At 44.4% G+C, this 19,044-nt stretch overlaps 1 protein-coding gene across 6 annotated transcripts in view; it reads left to right on the forward strand.

Annotated features, from left to right (window-relative positions):
• The window catches only part of Grb10 (growth factor receptor bound protein 10), a 104,466-nt gene that overhangs the window by 67,562 nt on the left and 17,860 nt on the right, over positions 1-19,044 (forward strand). For 5 of the 6 annotated variants that reach the window (XM_021177707.2, XM_029483452.2, XM_029483449.2 and 2 more), the window contains exons 4-6: positions 2,212-2,365; positions 13,821-13,985; positions 17,079-17,235. In XM_021177707.2, the coding sequence (XP_021033366.1) occupies positions 2,212-2,365; positions 13,821-13,985; positions 17,079-17,235 (476 nt within the window). The remainder of the gene's footprint in view (positions 1-2,211; positions 2,366-13,820; positions 13,986-17,078; positions 17,236-19,044) is intronic. The other variant, XM_085829105.1, reaches the window with a different exon arrangement.

Raw genomic sequence — 19,044 nt, forward strand, 5'->3', positions numbered from 1 at the left:
GTTGCCCTATAATCTTGAGGAAACCGATCTACAGTCCTAAAGCCAAAGCACAGTCCTGACCCCTACCCCTGTTTACTGTAGTTTTCCCTACACATACATAACAGTGGTGAATTTTGGCTTATTAATTAGACACTATAATATGTACAACAATAATTAATAGTACAAAAGATCAATTATAATGCTAATGAAGTCATGTGAGTGAGTTCTATCCTTCCTGTTGGGATAGTGAAGTGACACAAAGTGGTAAGATGGAAGGAAGAAAGTGGGACAGTTGTTGTGATACACAAGGCTGCTGTTGACCATCTGTGGGTATGTCATCAGAATTTTCAAGTCATGCCTCTTCCAGCTGACCTCAAAGAACTAAAAGTGCAGCTCTCAGTGGCCTTGGGTATGCTGTGTAACATTTCAGCATTTGGTGTGAACTTGCTGCCTGGCTTAGCAGCTATACCTTTTCCTGAGCTCCTGATTCACAGCAGATTCCATCACCATGCTCCAAGTTCATGTTCCTCAGAGGATTGTCTATAGACCGGCTACAGTGTCCTCCAGGGCCTGCTCAAAAATGTACAGTTCCAAAAGTGGTTCTGGTTTGGCCTTATCCCTAGGAAACTGAACAGAAAAGCAAGCAGCATAGTTAAGAGTGTTCAGTAATGCTAGTTTTGTTGAGAGGAAGATGTGGAGCCTATAGTCATCTCTGGTTTATAAAAGCAAGCTGAGGAAAGGAGTGCTTGAGGAGCACTGCATTTGTCTGGCTCATTCTCAGGACTCCCATGAGTTGCAGGCTTGCATGACCGAGCAAGGATCATGAGCTCTTAATACAAGCTTGCCCCTGCCTCTCTGGGAATTCACAGATGTGTGTGTGTGCAGTCGACTATGCTTGGGATTGTTGCCCAGCCTCTGTCCAGCTGGAGTTCTAGTGGTTGTACTTTCTCAGCACTGCCTATTCTGGGATGTTCCAGAAACGTCTAAAAGGGTTCTTTATGGTCTGACATTAAATCTTCTTCAGCCTCAGTAGCCATCTTCCCCTGGGTATCTACCCTTCCCAAGGATGTGGGTGCTGGGTTCACACTGTTGAGGGGCTCCCAGTGATGGCAACAGGCTGGGTGAGCTAAGTGGAGGAAGGTATAAAGGAAAAGTCTGCAGAAGGCCCAGGCATTCCACAGGCTAAATGATGGAGCAGGAGGAGGACTTTGCCAAGGGAGAGATTTATTTTCAAGTGGATGAACCAGGCAAGGTTTTGGAAGCACAGACACCTCCACCTCCCAGGTCCTGGCAGTTTTGTAGCCATCTTGATATCTCTGGGTCCCAGGTCCTCTCCACAGACACTTTAATTTTGCAGCTTCAGGGACAGCCTCTTTTGATGTGAGCCTCTGTAACAGGGATTGCTTTCATCTTTTCATAATGCCCCTTAATTACACTTCTGGGCAGTATCTGTGAAATGTTATAGCATTAAAAAAATTAATGAGGTTAAAAATGGTAATAATTTATAAATTTTCAATGCACCCTAATAAAGAAGGAGGATTCTGTGGGCTGCTGGAACATCAGAAACAGCCTTGTCTGGTTCTGTAGATCAAAGATGGTGAAGCTGAAACTGCTACAGGAAGACCAGGATTTGTTAACAGTAAAAAATGAGCTTTCTGCCACATCATCAGACTGGGATAGGAACGGCTTCCTCACGTACCACAGCACAGATTCCCTTCGTGCCTTGAGAGAGCTGGTATCTTAAAAGTCAGAGCATATGTTGCATAGTAGCCACCTTTTAAAGTGTTAGCGAACACTCGGGATTAAATGGCCAATCCCCAAAATATTCTCATCTTAGAGAACAGAAACTGAACTCTCTAATAGCAGCTCCCCCTTCTCTTTCCTCTGCCCCTGCCATTCTACGTTCTGAATTCAACTGCTCTGTATCCCCTGTACAATGGAGTCTGCCAGTGTGCGTCCTTCCACTAACTGGATTTATAGCATAGGTCAGAATCCCCTTCCCTTATTGTCTGGATAATTCTCTTTTTAAGGCTACATGATATTTCATCACAGAGACACACCCATTCATGGTTGGACAATTAGGCTACTTCCTGACTTGGGCCACTGTGAATAAGGCTGTCATGAACATGGTTGTACCAGCATCCACAGAAACCCAGCATTTCCTTCTCTGGGGCGTAGACCCAGCAGGTGTGTGCTAGGATGGCAAACTAGTTTTTGACTCCTTCCTTATAGGCGCCTTCAGGAGGAAGACCAGCAGTTAAGAACTGCATCTCTTCCGGCCATCCCCAACCCATTTCCGGAGCTTACTGGTGCGGCCCCTGGGAGCCCTCCTTCGGTTGCTCCTAGCTCCTTACCTCCTCCGCCGAGCCAGCCTCCTGCCAAGCATGTAAGTGGTCCCTGACTACAGCACAATGATGCATTTCTTTGTGGAAAAAGGAGGGAAGTTCTAAGATGGCCTCTTTAGGTTGATACTGAACTTTTTTTTCATGAGTTCTTTTAATGTGTTGGCCAAAATTCAATTTACTAAGTTAGGAATGTATCAACTACATTTTGCAAAAAACAAACAAACGAAACAAAACATTAGTTATGCACTTATGTATCATTTATGTATGTATGTATTTATTTATTTATTTATTCCTGAGGACAACATGTGTGCCATGATGCATATATATAATTAAAGAACAGCTGGGCATGGTGGCACACGCCTTTAATGCCAGCACTTAGGAGGCAGAGGCAGGCGAATTTCTGAGTTCCAGGGCAGCCAGGGCTACACAGAGAAACCCTATCTCGAAAAACCAAAAAAAAAAAAAATAATAATAATAATAATGAAGAACAATTTTCATAAGTCAGTTCTCTTTACACCATACGGGTCCTGGAGGATTGAACTCAGGTCCTCAGGCTTGTCATCCAAGTGTCTTTAGCCTCTCACCAGACTGAGGAATGCATCACTGTGTTCAAAGAATCTTAATTGTGTTTTGTTGTTGTTGTTGTTCTTGCTGCTGCTGTTGTTTTTTAATTAATGATTTGATGTTTAAGGATGATTTTAGCTCTTTTAAAGAAGTTGTGTGACCAGGTCATCCGGGTCAATCAGCCTTTCTGCTATGGCACACCGCTGGGCCTTCCTGTGCACGCACTCTTCAGTATGGGTTACAATCAGAGCTTCCATCTTGAGGTCTTGACTTCAAATGCAGCCTGCTCAAGGCCAAAGAATGGCCACTTGAACCAGGAAATAATAACTGCCCTTTTAAAACTTGTTTCTCATTTGAGGTGGTACTATGAAGTAGAGAGCTAGTCACTGCCCCCATGTGAGAAACGCCCCAGTGACAGCCATTCAGCTTATCAGAGACATGCGCAGGGGAATCGTAGCATCTCAAACTCCCTTTAGCAGTGGGCTAGGAACAAGATGGCCCAGGACTCAGCAGCACACCACACCCTGCCTGCTGCAGGGAGCAGAACAGAGACAGTGACTTTACATGGAGGCTCTGCTCTGTGCAGTGCATGGGCTGCTGAGGTGCTCACTCACTTACTGCTTTGATAGGCCCTGTAAGTCAGTACAGATGTCACTGTCACCTACAGTAGAGGAAAGTGAGGCTGGTGTCAGCATACAGTTGTGTCTGACCTAGTGTTTCAGCCTAGAGTCTTCACAGGCTTCCTGCCACCTTAGCTGCCTCTTTAAAACTTGCAATTTAGAAGATTCTGTGTTTTCCCACTAGACCCATTTTTTTCCACTTGCCCACCTCTGCTATTCTCTAATACGGCGGAGCCAGCCAGCCCCATTCTCTGCAGTCTAGTGGCATACAGCACCAGGCTCTCCAGCAGTAGGCTTTTTTCTAATACTCTGCTGGCTTTGGAACACTGCTCCCCATGAGTGCCTCTCGAGCCGCCCGAATTACAGCACTGTCAGACTTAGAAGGTGAGGTCAGTGTCCCTTGTCTCAGAGCCAGCACTGTCCTGGCTTCTGCACAGGGTCACATGCTGAAGTGCATCTGGGCTGTCTACCTCCCTGGTGACCTTCTGCCTTGAGTAAGGATCCTGATGATCGTGTATGGTTTGTCCCCGAGGTTGTTTACAAGTTTCCTGTCCTGAAGTAGACCACAAAAGTACTGTCTGGCCCTCGCCTTGGCTGGCAAGAAAATGAGCCTCCTCCCCACCGATTGTCCAAATTTGTAAGAATAAGGAAACCCGGGAATTTTGCCTGCTCGTGTTTTTCTTGGGATCAGAGTTGGCTCTTCATGAGAACAGTGCACTGGCGTGTTTGTCGTCAGATTCCTCAAGCCAACTGGGACCAGTGAGAGCAGGGAGGGTGTTTCTCACTTGTGGAAGGCTGCTGTTCTTTGTGGCTGTTTTTAGTTTTAGTTTGTATTTATTCTTTGATAACCTCATGCATGTAAATTGTATATTCTGATCAATATCTATTTATTTAGTGGGGGGCACACATGCAGAACAGTGAGTATGTACATCAAAGGGCAATTAATTACGGACTCAGTTCTCTTCTCTCATACAGATCAAACCAGGGCAGTACCCAGGTGCTCGGATATGCAGAGCCATCTCATCAGCCTTTTTGGTTTTGTTCTGATCCACTGAGTTTTACTGAGGGTCAAGGTTATTTACCAAGCCTGAGCAACTTATTAATGGCTACACCACTGAAGAAAGTCATCCCGTACAGGGGCTATGCCGATAGTGTAAAGTGAGCTAAATCCCTCTTGCTACCATCCAACAAACATTGCCCTGAGTTCAGTTTGTCTGGAGGTCTGTGTACTCAGCAGCCTGGTGGGACAGCCTTAATTGGGAAGAGTGTGAGGAACCCCATATCACTGAGGACTGACATAGTTACAGATGACAATGGCACTAAAATGGCTGCTGGTTGTATGCATTTCCAAGTTGTCTCAGCCACTGTCAGGATATATTTAGCTGCAGAAAACCAAACCTGGCTGGCTTCCTTCATGAGGACACTTAACTTTCATGGAGTAGGATATCTGGGGCAGAAAGCAGAAGCTGCCCTGACCTTGTTCCCTGTTGTGGAACTTAGACACTGTCTCTGTAGGCAGAACTAGTGTGACCAAAGTTAGGCCTGTCATTAAACACAACCTTTCCACCTCAGTAGGCGAACCAGGGGCTTGAACACATGCAGTGGTGACAGGGGAAACTGAGGTCCTATCTGGAGTATGCTGACACACCAGACATAGCAGATAGAGCCATTGCTGACTTGTATTGTTCAAGGGCAGAGCTTCTAAGACATTTGGGGGGATCAAGGGAACTTGGAAGAGGAGGTCTGATTCATGGTAGGTAGTGCTGTAGACAGGACCTTTTCTGAATTCATAACAAGCTCAGCAATGGCAGACCACACAATGACTCCTCAGAGAATGTTTTTCCATTTGCTATTTAAACACAATTACTCTCATTTTTTTTTGTGCCCCATCATTAATGGTGCATAAATACTGCCTCAACTCCAAACAGTTCTTTTCTCTTTGCCTCATTTTAAAAATTAATTTTCTGGAACTGAATTGATGGCCTTAAGCAGGACTCCACTCCTGCACTTACTGATGACCTCCGGGGTCTGCCTAGGCTTTACCTGCTCTGCTGTGAATGCACTGCCGCTCGAGACCTCTGTATAGTGGAAAAATCTAATCCCGCTACTCTGTGAAGAGTAGACTCTCCTGTGCCCAAAGGCCTCAGCAGCCATACATTTACTAGTCCTCCTGCTTTCAGGCCTTCACAGCTAGGTGTGTCATCTTTTCTGCTGCCTTTTGAGATCTGAAGTATGGAGACCTAGATCTAGCCGAGGTTTAACTTGAGTTCTGGGACCCCAGCTTGAGGCAAATTGTGGCTGCTTAGAGAAGTCCCTGGACTGTAGCTAGAAATGAGACAGGAATGCCCAGTGAGACAGAGACAATGCCAGTATCCCGTGACAGCCCAGCATAAGATATATCAGCTCATCCTGTGTCAAAAGATAAAATCCTCTGCTTGGCACCACCCCTTTTTCCTCTGACCTCCTACTCACTCACATCTCTCCAGGGAGGCCCTGCCTGGCTGCCTGTCTCCTCTGTACTAAGAGGCAAGCCCAGTGTGTAGAGGGTGAGCCCAGGCTCATGCAGTAGGACAGGGCTGGTGGCCCCTTCAGAGCAGCAGCATCTCAGTTCCCTGTCTGTCTGAGGAGGCTGGTGTCACTGACCCTAGCCTCTCAGACCAGTGGAGACATTAATTCAGCACATAGGAAAATGTAGGCACAGTGCAGCTGCTTCCTATATTTGATACAGGACCTAACGCCACAGCTGCCACTGTGGGCGCTTATTTTACCCTCTTCTCTTGTGGAATAGAACAGACTACCAGAGACTTGCTCAAACATCAGCCAAGACCAAAGAAGGGCAAGGCCACTTTGCAGAGTCAGTAACTAAAATGTCAAAAGAATAGAATCCATATCTGAGATCACTCACATGTAAGACCTTTGTTGAAGCAAGGTGCCACAGCAAATCCCGAGTAGCAGAACACCTCTGAGCAAACTGAACATTCGTATACCATCTCATTAGGAGTACCCTTGTGAGTTTTCCAAAAGCAGCCAGGCAAAACCACTAGCTTGGGCTGGGGGTATAGTTCTGTGGTGCAGCATTTGTCTAGCAAGTACAAGGCTGTAGGTTAGGAAACATGTTTATTCCATAGTTTGGGAAATTTTGCATTTTCCCCCACGTTCTTGGGAATTCACATTTCCTACTTGATCTTAGAGGACCTGAAAAAAGTGAACAAAGAAAACTCAAATTAATCTAGAAATTTTTGAAGAAATTAAAAAAAACTTTACATATTTTAAGTATTTATTAGATATTATATATTATAAAAATACATAAAAACAGTTCCCATTGAGCCTACTTTGGATATGGTGCTAAATTGGCCCAAGATAAAAGTGAAGGCTGCCCCTGACTGTCACAGTTGATTGGTGGTGTTACTAAGTGCTCAGAGCCCTGAGCATTACAGCCTCTGGAGCCAGAGCATAATCCCTCTTGCTTGGACGACGTGACGGTACCTTCATGTCTCTGTTCAACTCTGAACAAATGATGCAATCACAGCAGGGAGTCGTGACCTAGAGCCGACCATGTGCTTGGCTAAAAATGAGACAGGAAATCATCCCAGGAATCTCATGTGAAATCCCAGCCTAGTGTTTCTCTACACTATAAATATCTTATATAAATTCTATAAATTTCAGAAGCCTAGCTGATTACTACAGCCTCAGACCTCTCTTATCTTGAAAAAGTACTGCAAACATGAATCTTTAAATTTTATCTTGTAGAAAGAACCACCAGCCTTTAGCTACAAGGACTGAGTCTGTGCCTTCCCCGCACATGGACCAAGGTGATAAGACCCTTCTGCAGAGTCAGTGGCCAGCAAGGGGAAGGGCTTATATTTTGAATATTGATGATTCAAAAAAAAAGCCTCTGACTTTGCTAGAAACCAGAAAGCATTTTCCTAGGAAAATTGATTTGCAAATTCTTACTTGATGGTTCAGCTTTAAATTTCATTAGAAAATGGGAAGGTCGCCAGCTAGGGAACTTTTTACCTGATTAGCTTCTGTCCTAGTTAGCTTCAGCTGTCAGATTGACACAGCCCAGAGTCATCTGAACAAGGCTCAGTTCAGAGATTGCCCAGATCAGATTGGCCTGTGGCCATGTCTGTGTGAGACTGTCCTGACTGATGACTGATGTAGAAGGCCCAGCCCACGCCTAGGCAACCCCATGCAGAGGTAAGCGAGTCTGAGCTATATAAGGAAAGCTGGCTGTGTGAATTTTCCTGTTGTTCCCATCCTGAGCCCTTGCCTGACTTTCCACAGTGATAGGCTGGAGCCTGGACATTATAAGTCAAGTAGCCCTTTCCCCACCAAGATGCTTTTGGTCAGTGTTCTATCTCAGCATCAGAAAACAGGCTAGCATCCCTTTTGCGATGGCTTGGCTTGCCAACTCAAGCAGCACTCTTCCATGTTTGCATTAGAATCCACAGTTCACCTTGTAGGGAAAGCAGCTTGTTACATCCACAACACGGAAATGTCTGCTCTTCATAGCTGCAGACTGCGCATTACTCAAACAAAAGTGAAATCTGAAATGCTTCAGACTCCAACATAAGGCCACAAGTAGAAGACTCCACTTTTGCTACTTCATTTAACTATTAACGTATTAAAATTATTGTTTTATTATATAAAAGAACCGTCACACTAAGGATTAGTCCACTCTTGAAACATAAACTTTAGGTTTAGACTTGTTTTCCTCCCCAATTAACCTCATTGGGTACATGCAAATAGTCCCCAGACTGAAGAAACTTCAAATCACAAACATTTAAGGTAGGCCACACTTGATCTATGAGCAACTGAGAGGGTGGGGGGTTTTCCCACACTCCATACCTCTGATGGTCCTACTGGTTTAGAACAGAGGTGTCTCATGAAATTATAAAGTTGAAAGCTTTTTGTCTTAGCTGAGGGTATTCCATACAACTGGAAAATGTTCACCGACACTACCAAGCCTTAAATCTTAGCCTCTTCACTCTTGTAGCAGACATTAGTCTGAGTATAAAACTGCCTTGCCGGCTCACGTCTGTGCCTGTGCTTTTTGCCCAGCATGGCACCTCCCTCCTCCCTCTTTCATGTCTGGGTACTTGTCTCCCAGACATTCACCTCACTCTCTTAGCCAGCCTGAGTGAGTCAGAACAAACATAAAAATGATAAAGAAGCCCTGGAGGGAAGCGAGCAAGGGTGTTCTGAGTGTCTTCAGCAGAGGAAATGGGGTAAACACCTCCTCTCCTGTGGCCATGAGTGCCAGGTTGCTACATTTCTAGGAAAGAGAGTACAGATGTTGACCTCATCTGGAAAGGTTAATAATTACATGCCTTCAGATTCTCTAGAGAACTACATGCAAATGACTACTTGTTTATCTTTCACCTTACCTCAAAGTAGTTTCCTTCTTGTAATTGTATCCGCAGACATTCCGTGCTAAATCAAAGCAGTAGGTTCCTAACGGGTTTATAGTGTCCTGGCATCTTGGATTCATTTATATGAGCAGTTCATTCCTGGGCTTTTATCCCTTAAAGTGTTTCTGTTCACACTGTCCCCACTTTCCCCACCAAGCCCTGGAAAGGAACCAGATCAGCGGCAGCAATATCATAAATATTTGAAAGGGGAAGCAACAGTATTTCCTTAACTCTGGAATATAAATATGAGTTCTGAGCATTGAGTCACAACAAAATAGTGTTTTAACAAGCTTGCCACCACTACAGCAAAATAGACCTGAGGCACCAACCTGTAAGGACAAAAAGGTTATTTTGACTCAGAGTTATAAAGGGCCCTCCTTGGAGTGGGGGTGCTGCTGTCAAGTGAGGCACAGAGAGGAAGAACTCAATGCCACAGTGTCTCCTTGGCAGGCATGCCCACGGGGGCTGAAGAACCGCCCAAAGCTTCCACTCTTCCAAATTTCACTACTCTAGGGACCAAGTCCCGGACACATGGACCTTTGGAGACACTCAGCTCAAACTGTAATAGTAAGACAGTAGACACTTTCTCTGTTTTTGGTTTCTAAACATGTTCCCCAATAAAAGGAATAAAGTTTTTTAAAGAGTGAAGGCAAGGTATAACGAGGATGGAGGAGGCCCCTTGAAGAGCAGAGGAAGGAAGGAAGATGGAGATCAGGAAGCCTTGAGTGTGTGGTCCCAATAGACATCTCCAGGAGTGGGGCACAGGACAATATACTGGCATAGCAGACCTGATGACCCAAAGGGATCTCAGCATCTCTTTAATGGTATGCCTGCCCTGAACCAGGTCCTGGATATGTTCTACTGAACAGCCAGAGCTCTTCAGGACTTTTTAGACCATAGAAAAGTCCCAGGAAATAAAGTTATTATGCCACAACTGCAGGCAATGTTTCAGTCTAGCAGTTGGAAGTTGCTACATGATTTTTTAAATTCACTCTCTTTTGCTGAGATTATTAATAAAGGCAGCTGTACTAGAATCATACTATGCATTACAAAGAGCTGTCTTCCATTCATGGACATATGTACCCCATGCTCCACCCTGTCACCTCTGCAGTTATGTCTGTGCTACTGACACTGGCCAGGCCCAGTGAAAGAACCCATAACAGCCCAGTACGATAAGGCTTTGTCCATGACACTTAGGAATGATCTGTGGGTCTTTTAAGAGCCACCTACTCACTGGGGAATGGGCCTCAGATAAAACAAATCCACTAGAGTCTAGCTCTTTTCATATAGATAACCTCCATGTGTATTCAGTCAGGAGACCTCTCCCACTCCTGTCCAAGAACAAAAACAAAACAAAACAAAACCAAAAAAAAAAAAACAGCCGCAAATCAAGAGATCTGAGGCAGTGTCATTTGCTTTTGTATCTGTCCTGGAAACCTCTTTGACTTTGAGAGTACCAACCACTTGAAAGAAGAAAGTAAAAAGTGTACCATTAGTTTTGTGTCCATGTCCATTTTGAGATTGGACCTCCTAAGGCTCTGCTCAACAGACCCCTATTCCCTTGGTTTAAAGGAATTAGCACACACAGTTATTTCCTGGTTTGAGTTTCTTCCTTGCTCCCCAGCAGACTCATCTGCCCAGCAGGCCAGAAAATGGTGTCAGTGGTGTCCTCAGTTGCAAGTTTTGCTTGGATTGCAGGATTTTTAGTCTAGAAACAGCCATCTGAGAGGGTGTGTGTGGTATTGATTAATACAGTCAGTGAATGGTGGGAATCACTTACTGAGGGAGTGAAAGTGAGGTGCTTTCATACACTGCTTGTATGACATCCTGTGTGTTGAACCATCCTAATTATAGTGCTAAGAACATCCAATCACAGGGGTTGATGCATGCAGCAGGTAGCAAAGCCTAGGAACATGTCTAGGACATGTGGGCTGAAAGTCCACACTGAACCACAATTTCTGTGAAGTGTGGCAGATGTGAGAATACCCAGGGAAATAGGGAAACTGAAGATCTGGAGATGGCAGATGGGTTTGTCCACTAAGTTGCTTGTTCCTCAACAGATTAAGCATTTTACCCAAAATGGCTGGCCAACTAAGTCCTTGAGAAATGTTTAAGCCTAATAGAGAGATGTCTTAGCAAGGCATGATGTCAAGCAATTTATCTTAAGAAAATAAACATATGCACTAAAATATATATTTGAAGACCATCCTAATAATTCTATAATAAAAAGCAGGGGGGCAGTAGGCAGCGTGGGAGAAGTCTTCATTTTTGATGCCTTGAAAGCTCTGAAGCAGCAAAGAAACATGATGACATGGTGAAGTGTTTATGATGTAATGTGAAGCTCTACCGCCCAGCTTAAAAGTGTGTGTGCAGTATGATTACAATTCTGTCAGGGTTTCTATTTATAAATATCTGTGCAGAAGAATGTTGTCACAGTGAGTCTGTGAAGTGTTGGTGATTAGCTGAGTATATTTCCCCTTTGTTCCTTACTGTATTTTTCCAGTTTGATATGGGAATCACGTCATTTCTAGATAAAGCTAACATATGTATTTGTCTTTATTCATCACTTTTATGCATATGTATGTATTTGGATATGTGTGCATATTGCTATTGTATGGGTATATTCATGTGCAAACGTGACTGTATATTTTGATATCATAATTCTTGAGTTCAGGCAACCCTTGTTTTATTTAATAAGAGTTCTAAAGCCCAATAACAGTGACCTGGCCACTTGGAAATGACAGAGAAGCTGTAAAATACTTTCTTTACCTGAAAAGGTAAGTAAGATAAATCAAATGTTTTTAAGAGCAATGAATTACTTGAATAACTTTTACCACAGTACATCCTCAGAATTGTTTTGTTTTATTATGAGCTGTTATTGTTTGTTATTATGAGCTGTTAATTTCATACCATGTCTGTAAATGAACTTTTATCACAGGCACACAATAATAGAAAAAGTCATGTAGCTTATAGTGCTCTCCTTTGTCCCAGGCAGCTCTGGGGGCCATGAAGGTAAGGGAGCCTTGTTCTAATTCGTCTTTGGTTCACTAACAGATTCTTTTTCCTAAGTAGCTTTCAGTTTGATTTGATATGACTTGGTACCAAAATATAAAAATCAGTTTTGTCAAAATAGAGTTTATGCATCTCAGATGAGTTAAATACACAGATAAGTAAAGCAAAATCCATTCATCCAGATAAGCCTGTCTGGTGAAGTAGAACCAGTGCAGAGCAGCCTCGTCGGACAGTGAGACCCTTTCACTGTAGAGAAGTCTCCCAAGAGCCCTATTTTTGAGATCTATTTTTAGTGATAGTTAAAACTGTCTCATTTATAAGGGGTTTCCAAGGACTTAAAATATTTCCAAAGTTTATTGAAAAGTGTACTTGGTAAGATTCTATGAAACTGCATAGACTTTGAAAGTAAGCTGAATTACCAGTCAAGCAGGGTTGTCTGTTCTTACAGATGAAGAGCCACCACGTCCATGTCGCTGAACCCTGGGCTTCAGCCTCAGATCTTAGAGACAAACCAGGGCTGTGACTTAAAACTGAGCTCAAGAAGACTCAAATTTAAATTAATTTTTTTTTACTAAAATTAATTTAGCCCATCCAATTCATCCTGAAATTTCAAGGCATGAGGCACACACACCCCCACCGCCCCCTCTATTTTTGGTTATTTGAAACAGCTCAGCTCAAAAATCTTGGAGCCTCTGTGACAAGAAGGATTCAAAGTGCTGAGTAGCAGCTGGTTGGTGGAGGAAAAAAGGCCAACTAGAGCAGAGAGCCCTCTGTTCAAACCCTTGCCCCAGGACTAACTATTTTTGTCACTGGGAAAGCCCTGCTGCCTGCAGAAAAGCTTCTGATGAGGCTGGTGTGACACCTGCCTTAGGCTAGCTTTCCTCTACCTGCCTCAGCATGACTGTTCTGCCTTTGTCCTTCTAGGTCCTACAGTTTCAGAATAAAACAGTCACTGCTCGGAGGCTTAGTAAAGGATTCCCTGAGTATCCCATGCATGCCCTCCCCAGAGCGCCTCTGGTCTTCTGATTACATCCAGCCTTGACCCTACAAGATCTCTTGATATAGGAATCATTTAAACAGAGACAACTCAGGGTCCAAAAGCTTTTGCTTTCAGATGCCTACCACTGCTGCAGTTACTGTGCAGTGTCTGGGAAGAATGGACCATCTTGATGCTGGGGTATCATCCTGTACACCCCCAGGGACCAGGCCGTCTGCTTAGGGACGTCTTGCACTGCAGACAGATGGTGAGGGGGGCCAGAGAGGCACAGAGCTTCGAGTGTCCTGTTTTCTATTTTTATAAGGTGCGCCTCTGGCACAGTTTTAACTGCCAAAGTCAGAAGATCTTTTGAATTCAGTAACAAGATTCCTTAGGTTCCAGTCAGCAGCAGCAAGGTCTATTACAGGAAGCTGTGGTAAGAATCTGCCAAGACTGGGAGCAGAGAAGCTGAAAAGACCCCCATACTGTTCACCTGCTAGGGACCATGAAGACAAAAAGCCAGAGCACCACTTCTTACTAAACACCTTCCTTTAAGTCTGCAAAGAAAGGGGCTTTTGTCCCTTCCTCTATATGGTGAATGTATAAGAAATGACAACAGTAAGTCAGGGAACAATGGAACATTTTATTACCTCATGGGGCCCTTATAGCAGAGTGTGTAATGGGCCAATTCAGCAAAAAGCACCTCTATCCCTCTTGAAAAGTTTTATACTGTTGGTGTAATTGTACCCTGTCTCTTTCACATTACTGTTTTATTTTTAAAGCAATTAAATATTTGTTTCATTTGTTTATGATGCTTTTCCATTGCATCTTAACCAGTTGAGGTCTGCTTTCTAAGTATTGGGAATACTGGTGAACAGGTATTTAGAGCCCTCCCCATCTCTCTACCAAGTTCCCTCCAGGCTTTCAGCTGGCGAAACTCACCCGTCCAGGTCTGTGGACAAAGACCACTGCGAGATTTTCAAAGAAACAACCTAAGAACCAGTGTCCAACCGACACTGTGAATCCAGTGGCACGGATGCCCACTTCACAGATGGAGAAGCTGAGGCTCAGAAAGGTCGGGTAACTTGTGAAGGGAGTTGTGGCTCCCTCTGATTCTAGAATTGCTGCTTAGTACCAGCCCTAACTGTCATGCCAAAACTTCTTGCCATTGCCAAAGTTACATACATGGAGCATCGGGCTCTGTGTGTCCCACTTATGTCAAAACAGTGCTTCAGGGTTCAGATAAGGAAGGTGAGGCTAAGGTAGCTACCTAGATTTCAGGATGAAGTTATGGCTGTCCAGCTTTCCACCCCTTCCAGTACTACATAGATTCATGTATGCCCTGGACAATTCTCCCATGAAAAATAGCTGCCAGGGTTATGGCTCTCACCCTGCTGAAATATGAGTCGCTGGGGGCCCAGAACCTTGCTCTCGTTGAGAAAACCTTCTGTATCCACCCTGGGTAAGAAATGAGAGCATTCAGTGTGCCTAAGAGGCCCAGGCTGCTCCCAGGAGCTCTTGGCCCAGGTTCTTGCACAGGCCTATGAAATATACAACCCTTACTTGATTCCTTAATGAGCCCCAGCACAGCTCAGAGGTCTGGTAAAGGGACAGATGACAGTGTGGCACAAAATGCTTCACCTAGAACCCTCCTTTAAAAGATTCCATGGAAGGATGTTGGAGCTGCACACAGCATTAGCTTTGTGCCTTATATATTTGCTACAAAACGTCCCTTCTGTAGCTTCCAGCATTTACCCAGATCAACACTACTGGTATGTGTAATGGTTTTTCCAGAGTTCTGTCTTGGAGGTTGTTTGGCTTGCGGGCAGCAAGCCCTGTGGAGTTTGGGGAAATAGCCAAAGAATGGTGTGTCAGTTAGAGTCTATAACAGGAGGTGTGTACTTTTCTGTCTGTTCCCTGTCACAGGCTTTGGGGTTCAGGGGGGAAGCAAGGCTTAGCTTTTTGCCCATCACGTACTGCCCTGTCCTGCCAACCTGGCTTTTTGCAGGAATCTCAAAGCAATGGCGATAAACCTGTGACAGAGTACGTGTTAGTTTGTACTGCCCAGACTATATATAGATCAGGGAGAGCGGTTGGCTGTGGAGCATTTGAGGGAAAAAGAAAGAGTTTAAAGAAAAATGCAGTGGGCTGAAAACAGACTTTGAAGCGTGGAGCCACGGCTGATCTGGGCAGGAAAAGTGGCGAGTAGACTTGGGGAGACATGAGACACATACTTCACCGCCACATAACTTTCCTGGAGGAGACAGTGTTTGCTGTAACCACATCAATGTTTCAAAGCTTAGGAAAGGAAGAGCATTCGGAGAGCAGTCTGGAAAGTGGAAAGCTTCACTGACTTAGGAGGCCCTGTACACTGCAAACCAGAGTATCAAACGCACTTATACTTTCCAAAGTTCTGTTTCTTTTACGTTAAAGCATTTTAGAAAGAATGTTCTTGCCTAGAGACCACAGACATATTTTCTTGATTTGAATTAAGTGTTAGTTCCTAGACGGAGTCAGTCATGTGAGCTGGTCAAGGCAAACTTTCACGGAGACATAAATTCCAAAAGAGGGAGTGGTATTTTTCTTTAAACGTAAAAGAGAGTTTGAAAGCAAACCCTAAGATTTTTCTTAGTCAGGGAGTAGCAGGAGTAGAGAGGCCCTTTGGGTTCCCCTGGCTTGTCTTGCATAGAGAAGGATTCTTCCTGAAACCCCTGAAGCATCTCTACCCCAACTTTTGAGTTCAAAGGCCAGAGGAATATGGCTTTCCTCTACCCAGCCTCGTGCTACCTTGTCCTTCAGCAGTCGGGGCCTTTTCTACAAGATGATGTAGACATAGGTCCTACCCACAGGGCCATAGTACCCTCTATAGTGCTGGCTTGACTCTCTTTCATAGAGCCATCCTTCTAACCACATAAACTGGAGACTGGATCAGAGAACTGGGCAACTGGAGGTAGTTTATCAGGACAATCAACAGTCAGCTGATGGCAGACTCAGCACTAAAGTTGCCACTGATGGGGCAGTTGGGGACAAAGATTAGTAGGAGGTTGGTCAGAATGCAGAGAACCTCCAGCCTGAGTGGCTGGCCCTACTAGGGTTTCACCACCCAGGGATTTTTGCAGACAGTCATGCAGTGTCATTGCTGATGTCACCAGCCTCATCAGTCTCTTCCCCCTGCAGAGAAGTGAGAGACAAAAGCCCACAGGTGGTTATATCAGTGCTAGGAGGGGCAGAAATAGGCTACTGAAGTGATTGATTCCTACCACAGGGTCGAGTAAGATGGCAGGCAGGCAGAGGCAGCTTTTACTAAACAGTGAGCCCAGACTCCCAGAGCAGGTAGGGAAACACCAGGAACAATCTACCAGGCAGTAGGCAGTCACAGTTCAAAATGTCACTATGTCCCTCCGACTGCTTACTCCATGCTGTTGAGATAAGGTCCTTGGTAGATATTTGTTGTTGCTGTTGGGGGTTGTTACAGTTGTTGTTTTTGTTTGTTTAAATACATCTCCTAAAGACTGCATCCCCATCAACTGGAGAAGGTAGAATTTTTTTTTTTCTTAATCTTCCAAGATTTCTATGCCTTTTCCCCAGGAACTATTTGGTTTTCATGGATTTGAATAGGACCTGGAAACTATAGCTTATTTTCAGTCTTGGAGGAGAAAGATCAAGCAATTTAATGACTAAATTCTTCCATGCCCCTTTTCATCAGTCAAAATATTAGCGTATCCCTAATTCATTTATCTCAGCTTCCTCCTGTCTCTCAGGAGCTATGAACAGTGTAGAGCTAACAGGAGTTGCAGACCCTATGGGCTCTGGGAATAAAGAGAAAAGAGTTACCACAATTTAGGATAGAAGGAGGGTCAACCCAGATATTTGCTAAGTTTATACAAGTCTAAACTGTCTAACCTGGGACCACCTGTAGTGTTTTAGTGAGTTACTCCCTAAGCTAGACTGGTAGCTTGGCTGTGTACTGTCTGTGCCTATGAGGTTCCCTGGTTCCTCCAAAGAGAGGAAAGGGGATCCCATAGCCCTTGACCTACATCTGTGGAGCCAGAAACCCCCCTTGTCCGTGTGTTGAGACACTCGTGTACTTTTGTTTTATCTTGTCTGGTTTTCCTTTATGTAATTGCTGAGTTGTTTCATATGTTCTTGTCCCGTTTGTGTGTTGCAGGATGTCAAAGTCTTTAGTGAAGATGGGACCAGCAAAGTGGTGGAGATTCTAACCGACATGACAGCCAGGGACCTGTGCCAGCTGCTGGTTTACAAAAGTCACTGTGTGGATGACAACAGCTGGACTCTGGTGGAGCACCACCCACAACTGGGATTAGGTAGGGGACTGGTTTCCTAGTTTGGGAATACCACCTGGGGACTTCAGTGTGTGATCAAATGGGTATGCCACAGCCAAATGTAAATGTGTCATTTCCTGCCACATTGGCTGGAGGTCAATAGTTGCTCTCCATTCCTTCTGGCCGCTTTTCTCCTAAATTACACTTTTCTTCCTTCTAAGTCCTCTCCCTCTGATACTCTGAGAATTTCTTCTTGAGTTCTCAGAGCAATAACTTCCCAAAGGCTTAGCCTGGGTCAAAGGTTCTTCTAGATGTCCAAAACCCTGAGGGAGCTTGCTGCCCACCTGTGTGTTAGAGCCCATTGACCACTGAATTGCAGCTGCCCAAATCAGAGAGTAGCTCACTCTGATGATAGGAAGAAGGGAGTCATGATTCCTTTGTGGTAGGGAACGGGAGTCAGGATAATATTACCGAGGCTTCTCATAGATGTATAATGCTTACATGGTGTCTTTGTGAGATGGCACCTGCACTGGGTGTGCACGTGTGCACAGGCACGTACATGTCTGTATCTTGTCTGTGGAACAAGAGCATATTTTAGTCTGTAGAACATATGAAGGCCCCTTTTTGTGCTCAGTTGGTTCATCTCAGGTAAAGAAGCTTGTCAGACTTTTACTTAAAATCTTATTTGCATGAAGTCTGAAGCCTGCAAAATCGTGAGCAGGTATTTTAAAACCAGAATTTTCATTCAATTAAGCTATAATTTTCCCATGTCTACCATGTCTTAAAAGAGAAATACTAAATTTCACAGTTTTAAATTCTGCTTATAACCCTTTTGAAAGATTAGTAAAGTGGATTGCAACCTCTTGGCTTAGAATATTCATTGAATTGATTGGCACTCTTCCAGCAGATAGTATACAATTTTTAAGCATAGATAATGTGATGTGAGCTTGAGTCACGATTTCCCACCTCTCTTTGGACTTTCAGATACCAGTAATGCTTTGCTGCAAGCACACAGAACTCTAGTGGGCGGTTTCAGTTACTTTTCCAATGACTGCAACGGGAAAGTTTATGGAAGGGGCTATGGGGTGGGAGAGGGGTCTTACAGTTTGAGGATTTGGTCTAGGATAGGACACGTCATGACAGCAGGATTACATTTCATATGTAGAGAAGAGGCAGAGAGGGGTGGCTGCTAGGTCACCTTGCTTCCTTTGAGTTCTGGACCCTAGTCTATGGCATGGTGCTGCCCACATTCAGATTGGGAGCTCTCCATATAGACTGTGGGTCTCCTCCTCCTGGCTCAAACCCCTCTGGAAACCGCTTCACACATTGTGCCCAAAGGCATGTTTCTTTTTTTTTTTTTTTTCTTTTTTGGTTTTTCGAGACAGGGTTTCTCTGTGTAGCCCTGGCTGTCCTGGAACTCACTTTGTAGACCAGGCTGGCCTCGAACTCAGAAATCCGCCTGCCTCTGCCTCCTGAGTGCTGGGATTAAAGGCGTGCGCCACCACGCCCAGCAAAGAATGACTCTAAATCCAGCCATACTGACATGAAGTTTAACCATCACATTCATCTTTCCCATCTACTACCTATCTGTGTGACAACTGAGCCTTTCCCATTGACACTACCTACCTTCTGCCATATTCCTTCACCTGCTCCATAATGACTGAACTGCACTGTGACAGGTACTTGTGGTGTACAGTCTGTGGGTATAATGGCATGCACTGAGAAAATCAGTACAGATACACACAGAGGTCTTACGTACAAGGACAGCCTGGACATTGCACTCAATTCAAGGGTTTCTGATTAGAGCCCTTGATGTGGAACCACCATACAGTGTATAAACTAGATAGTAAG

The sequence above is a fragment of the Mus caroli genome, unplaced genomic scaffold (genome assembly GCF_978045245.1).
Source record: "Mus caroli unplaced genomic scaffold, Mus_caroli_1 scaffold_13, whole genome shotgun sequence".
Classification (NCBI taxonomy): Eukaryota; Metazoa; Chordata; class Mammalia; order Rodentia; family Muridae; genus Mus; species Mus caroli.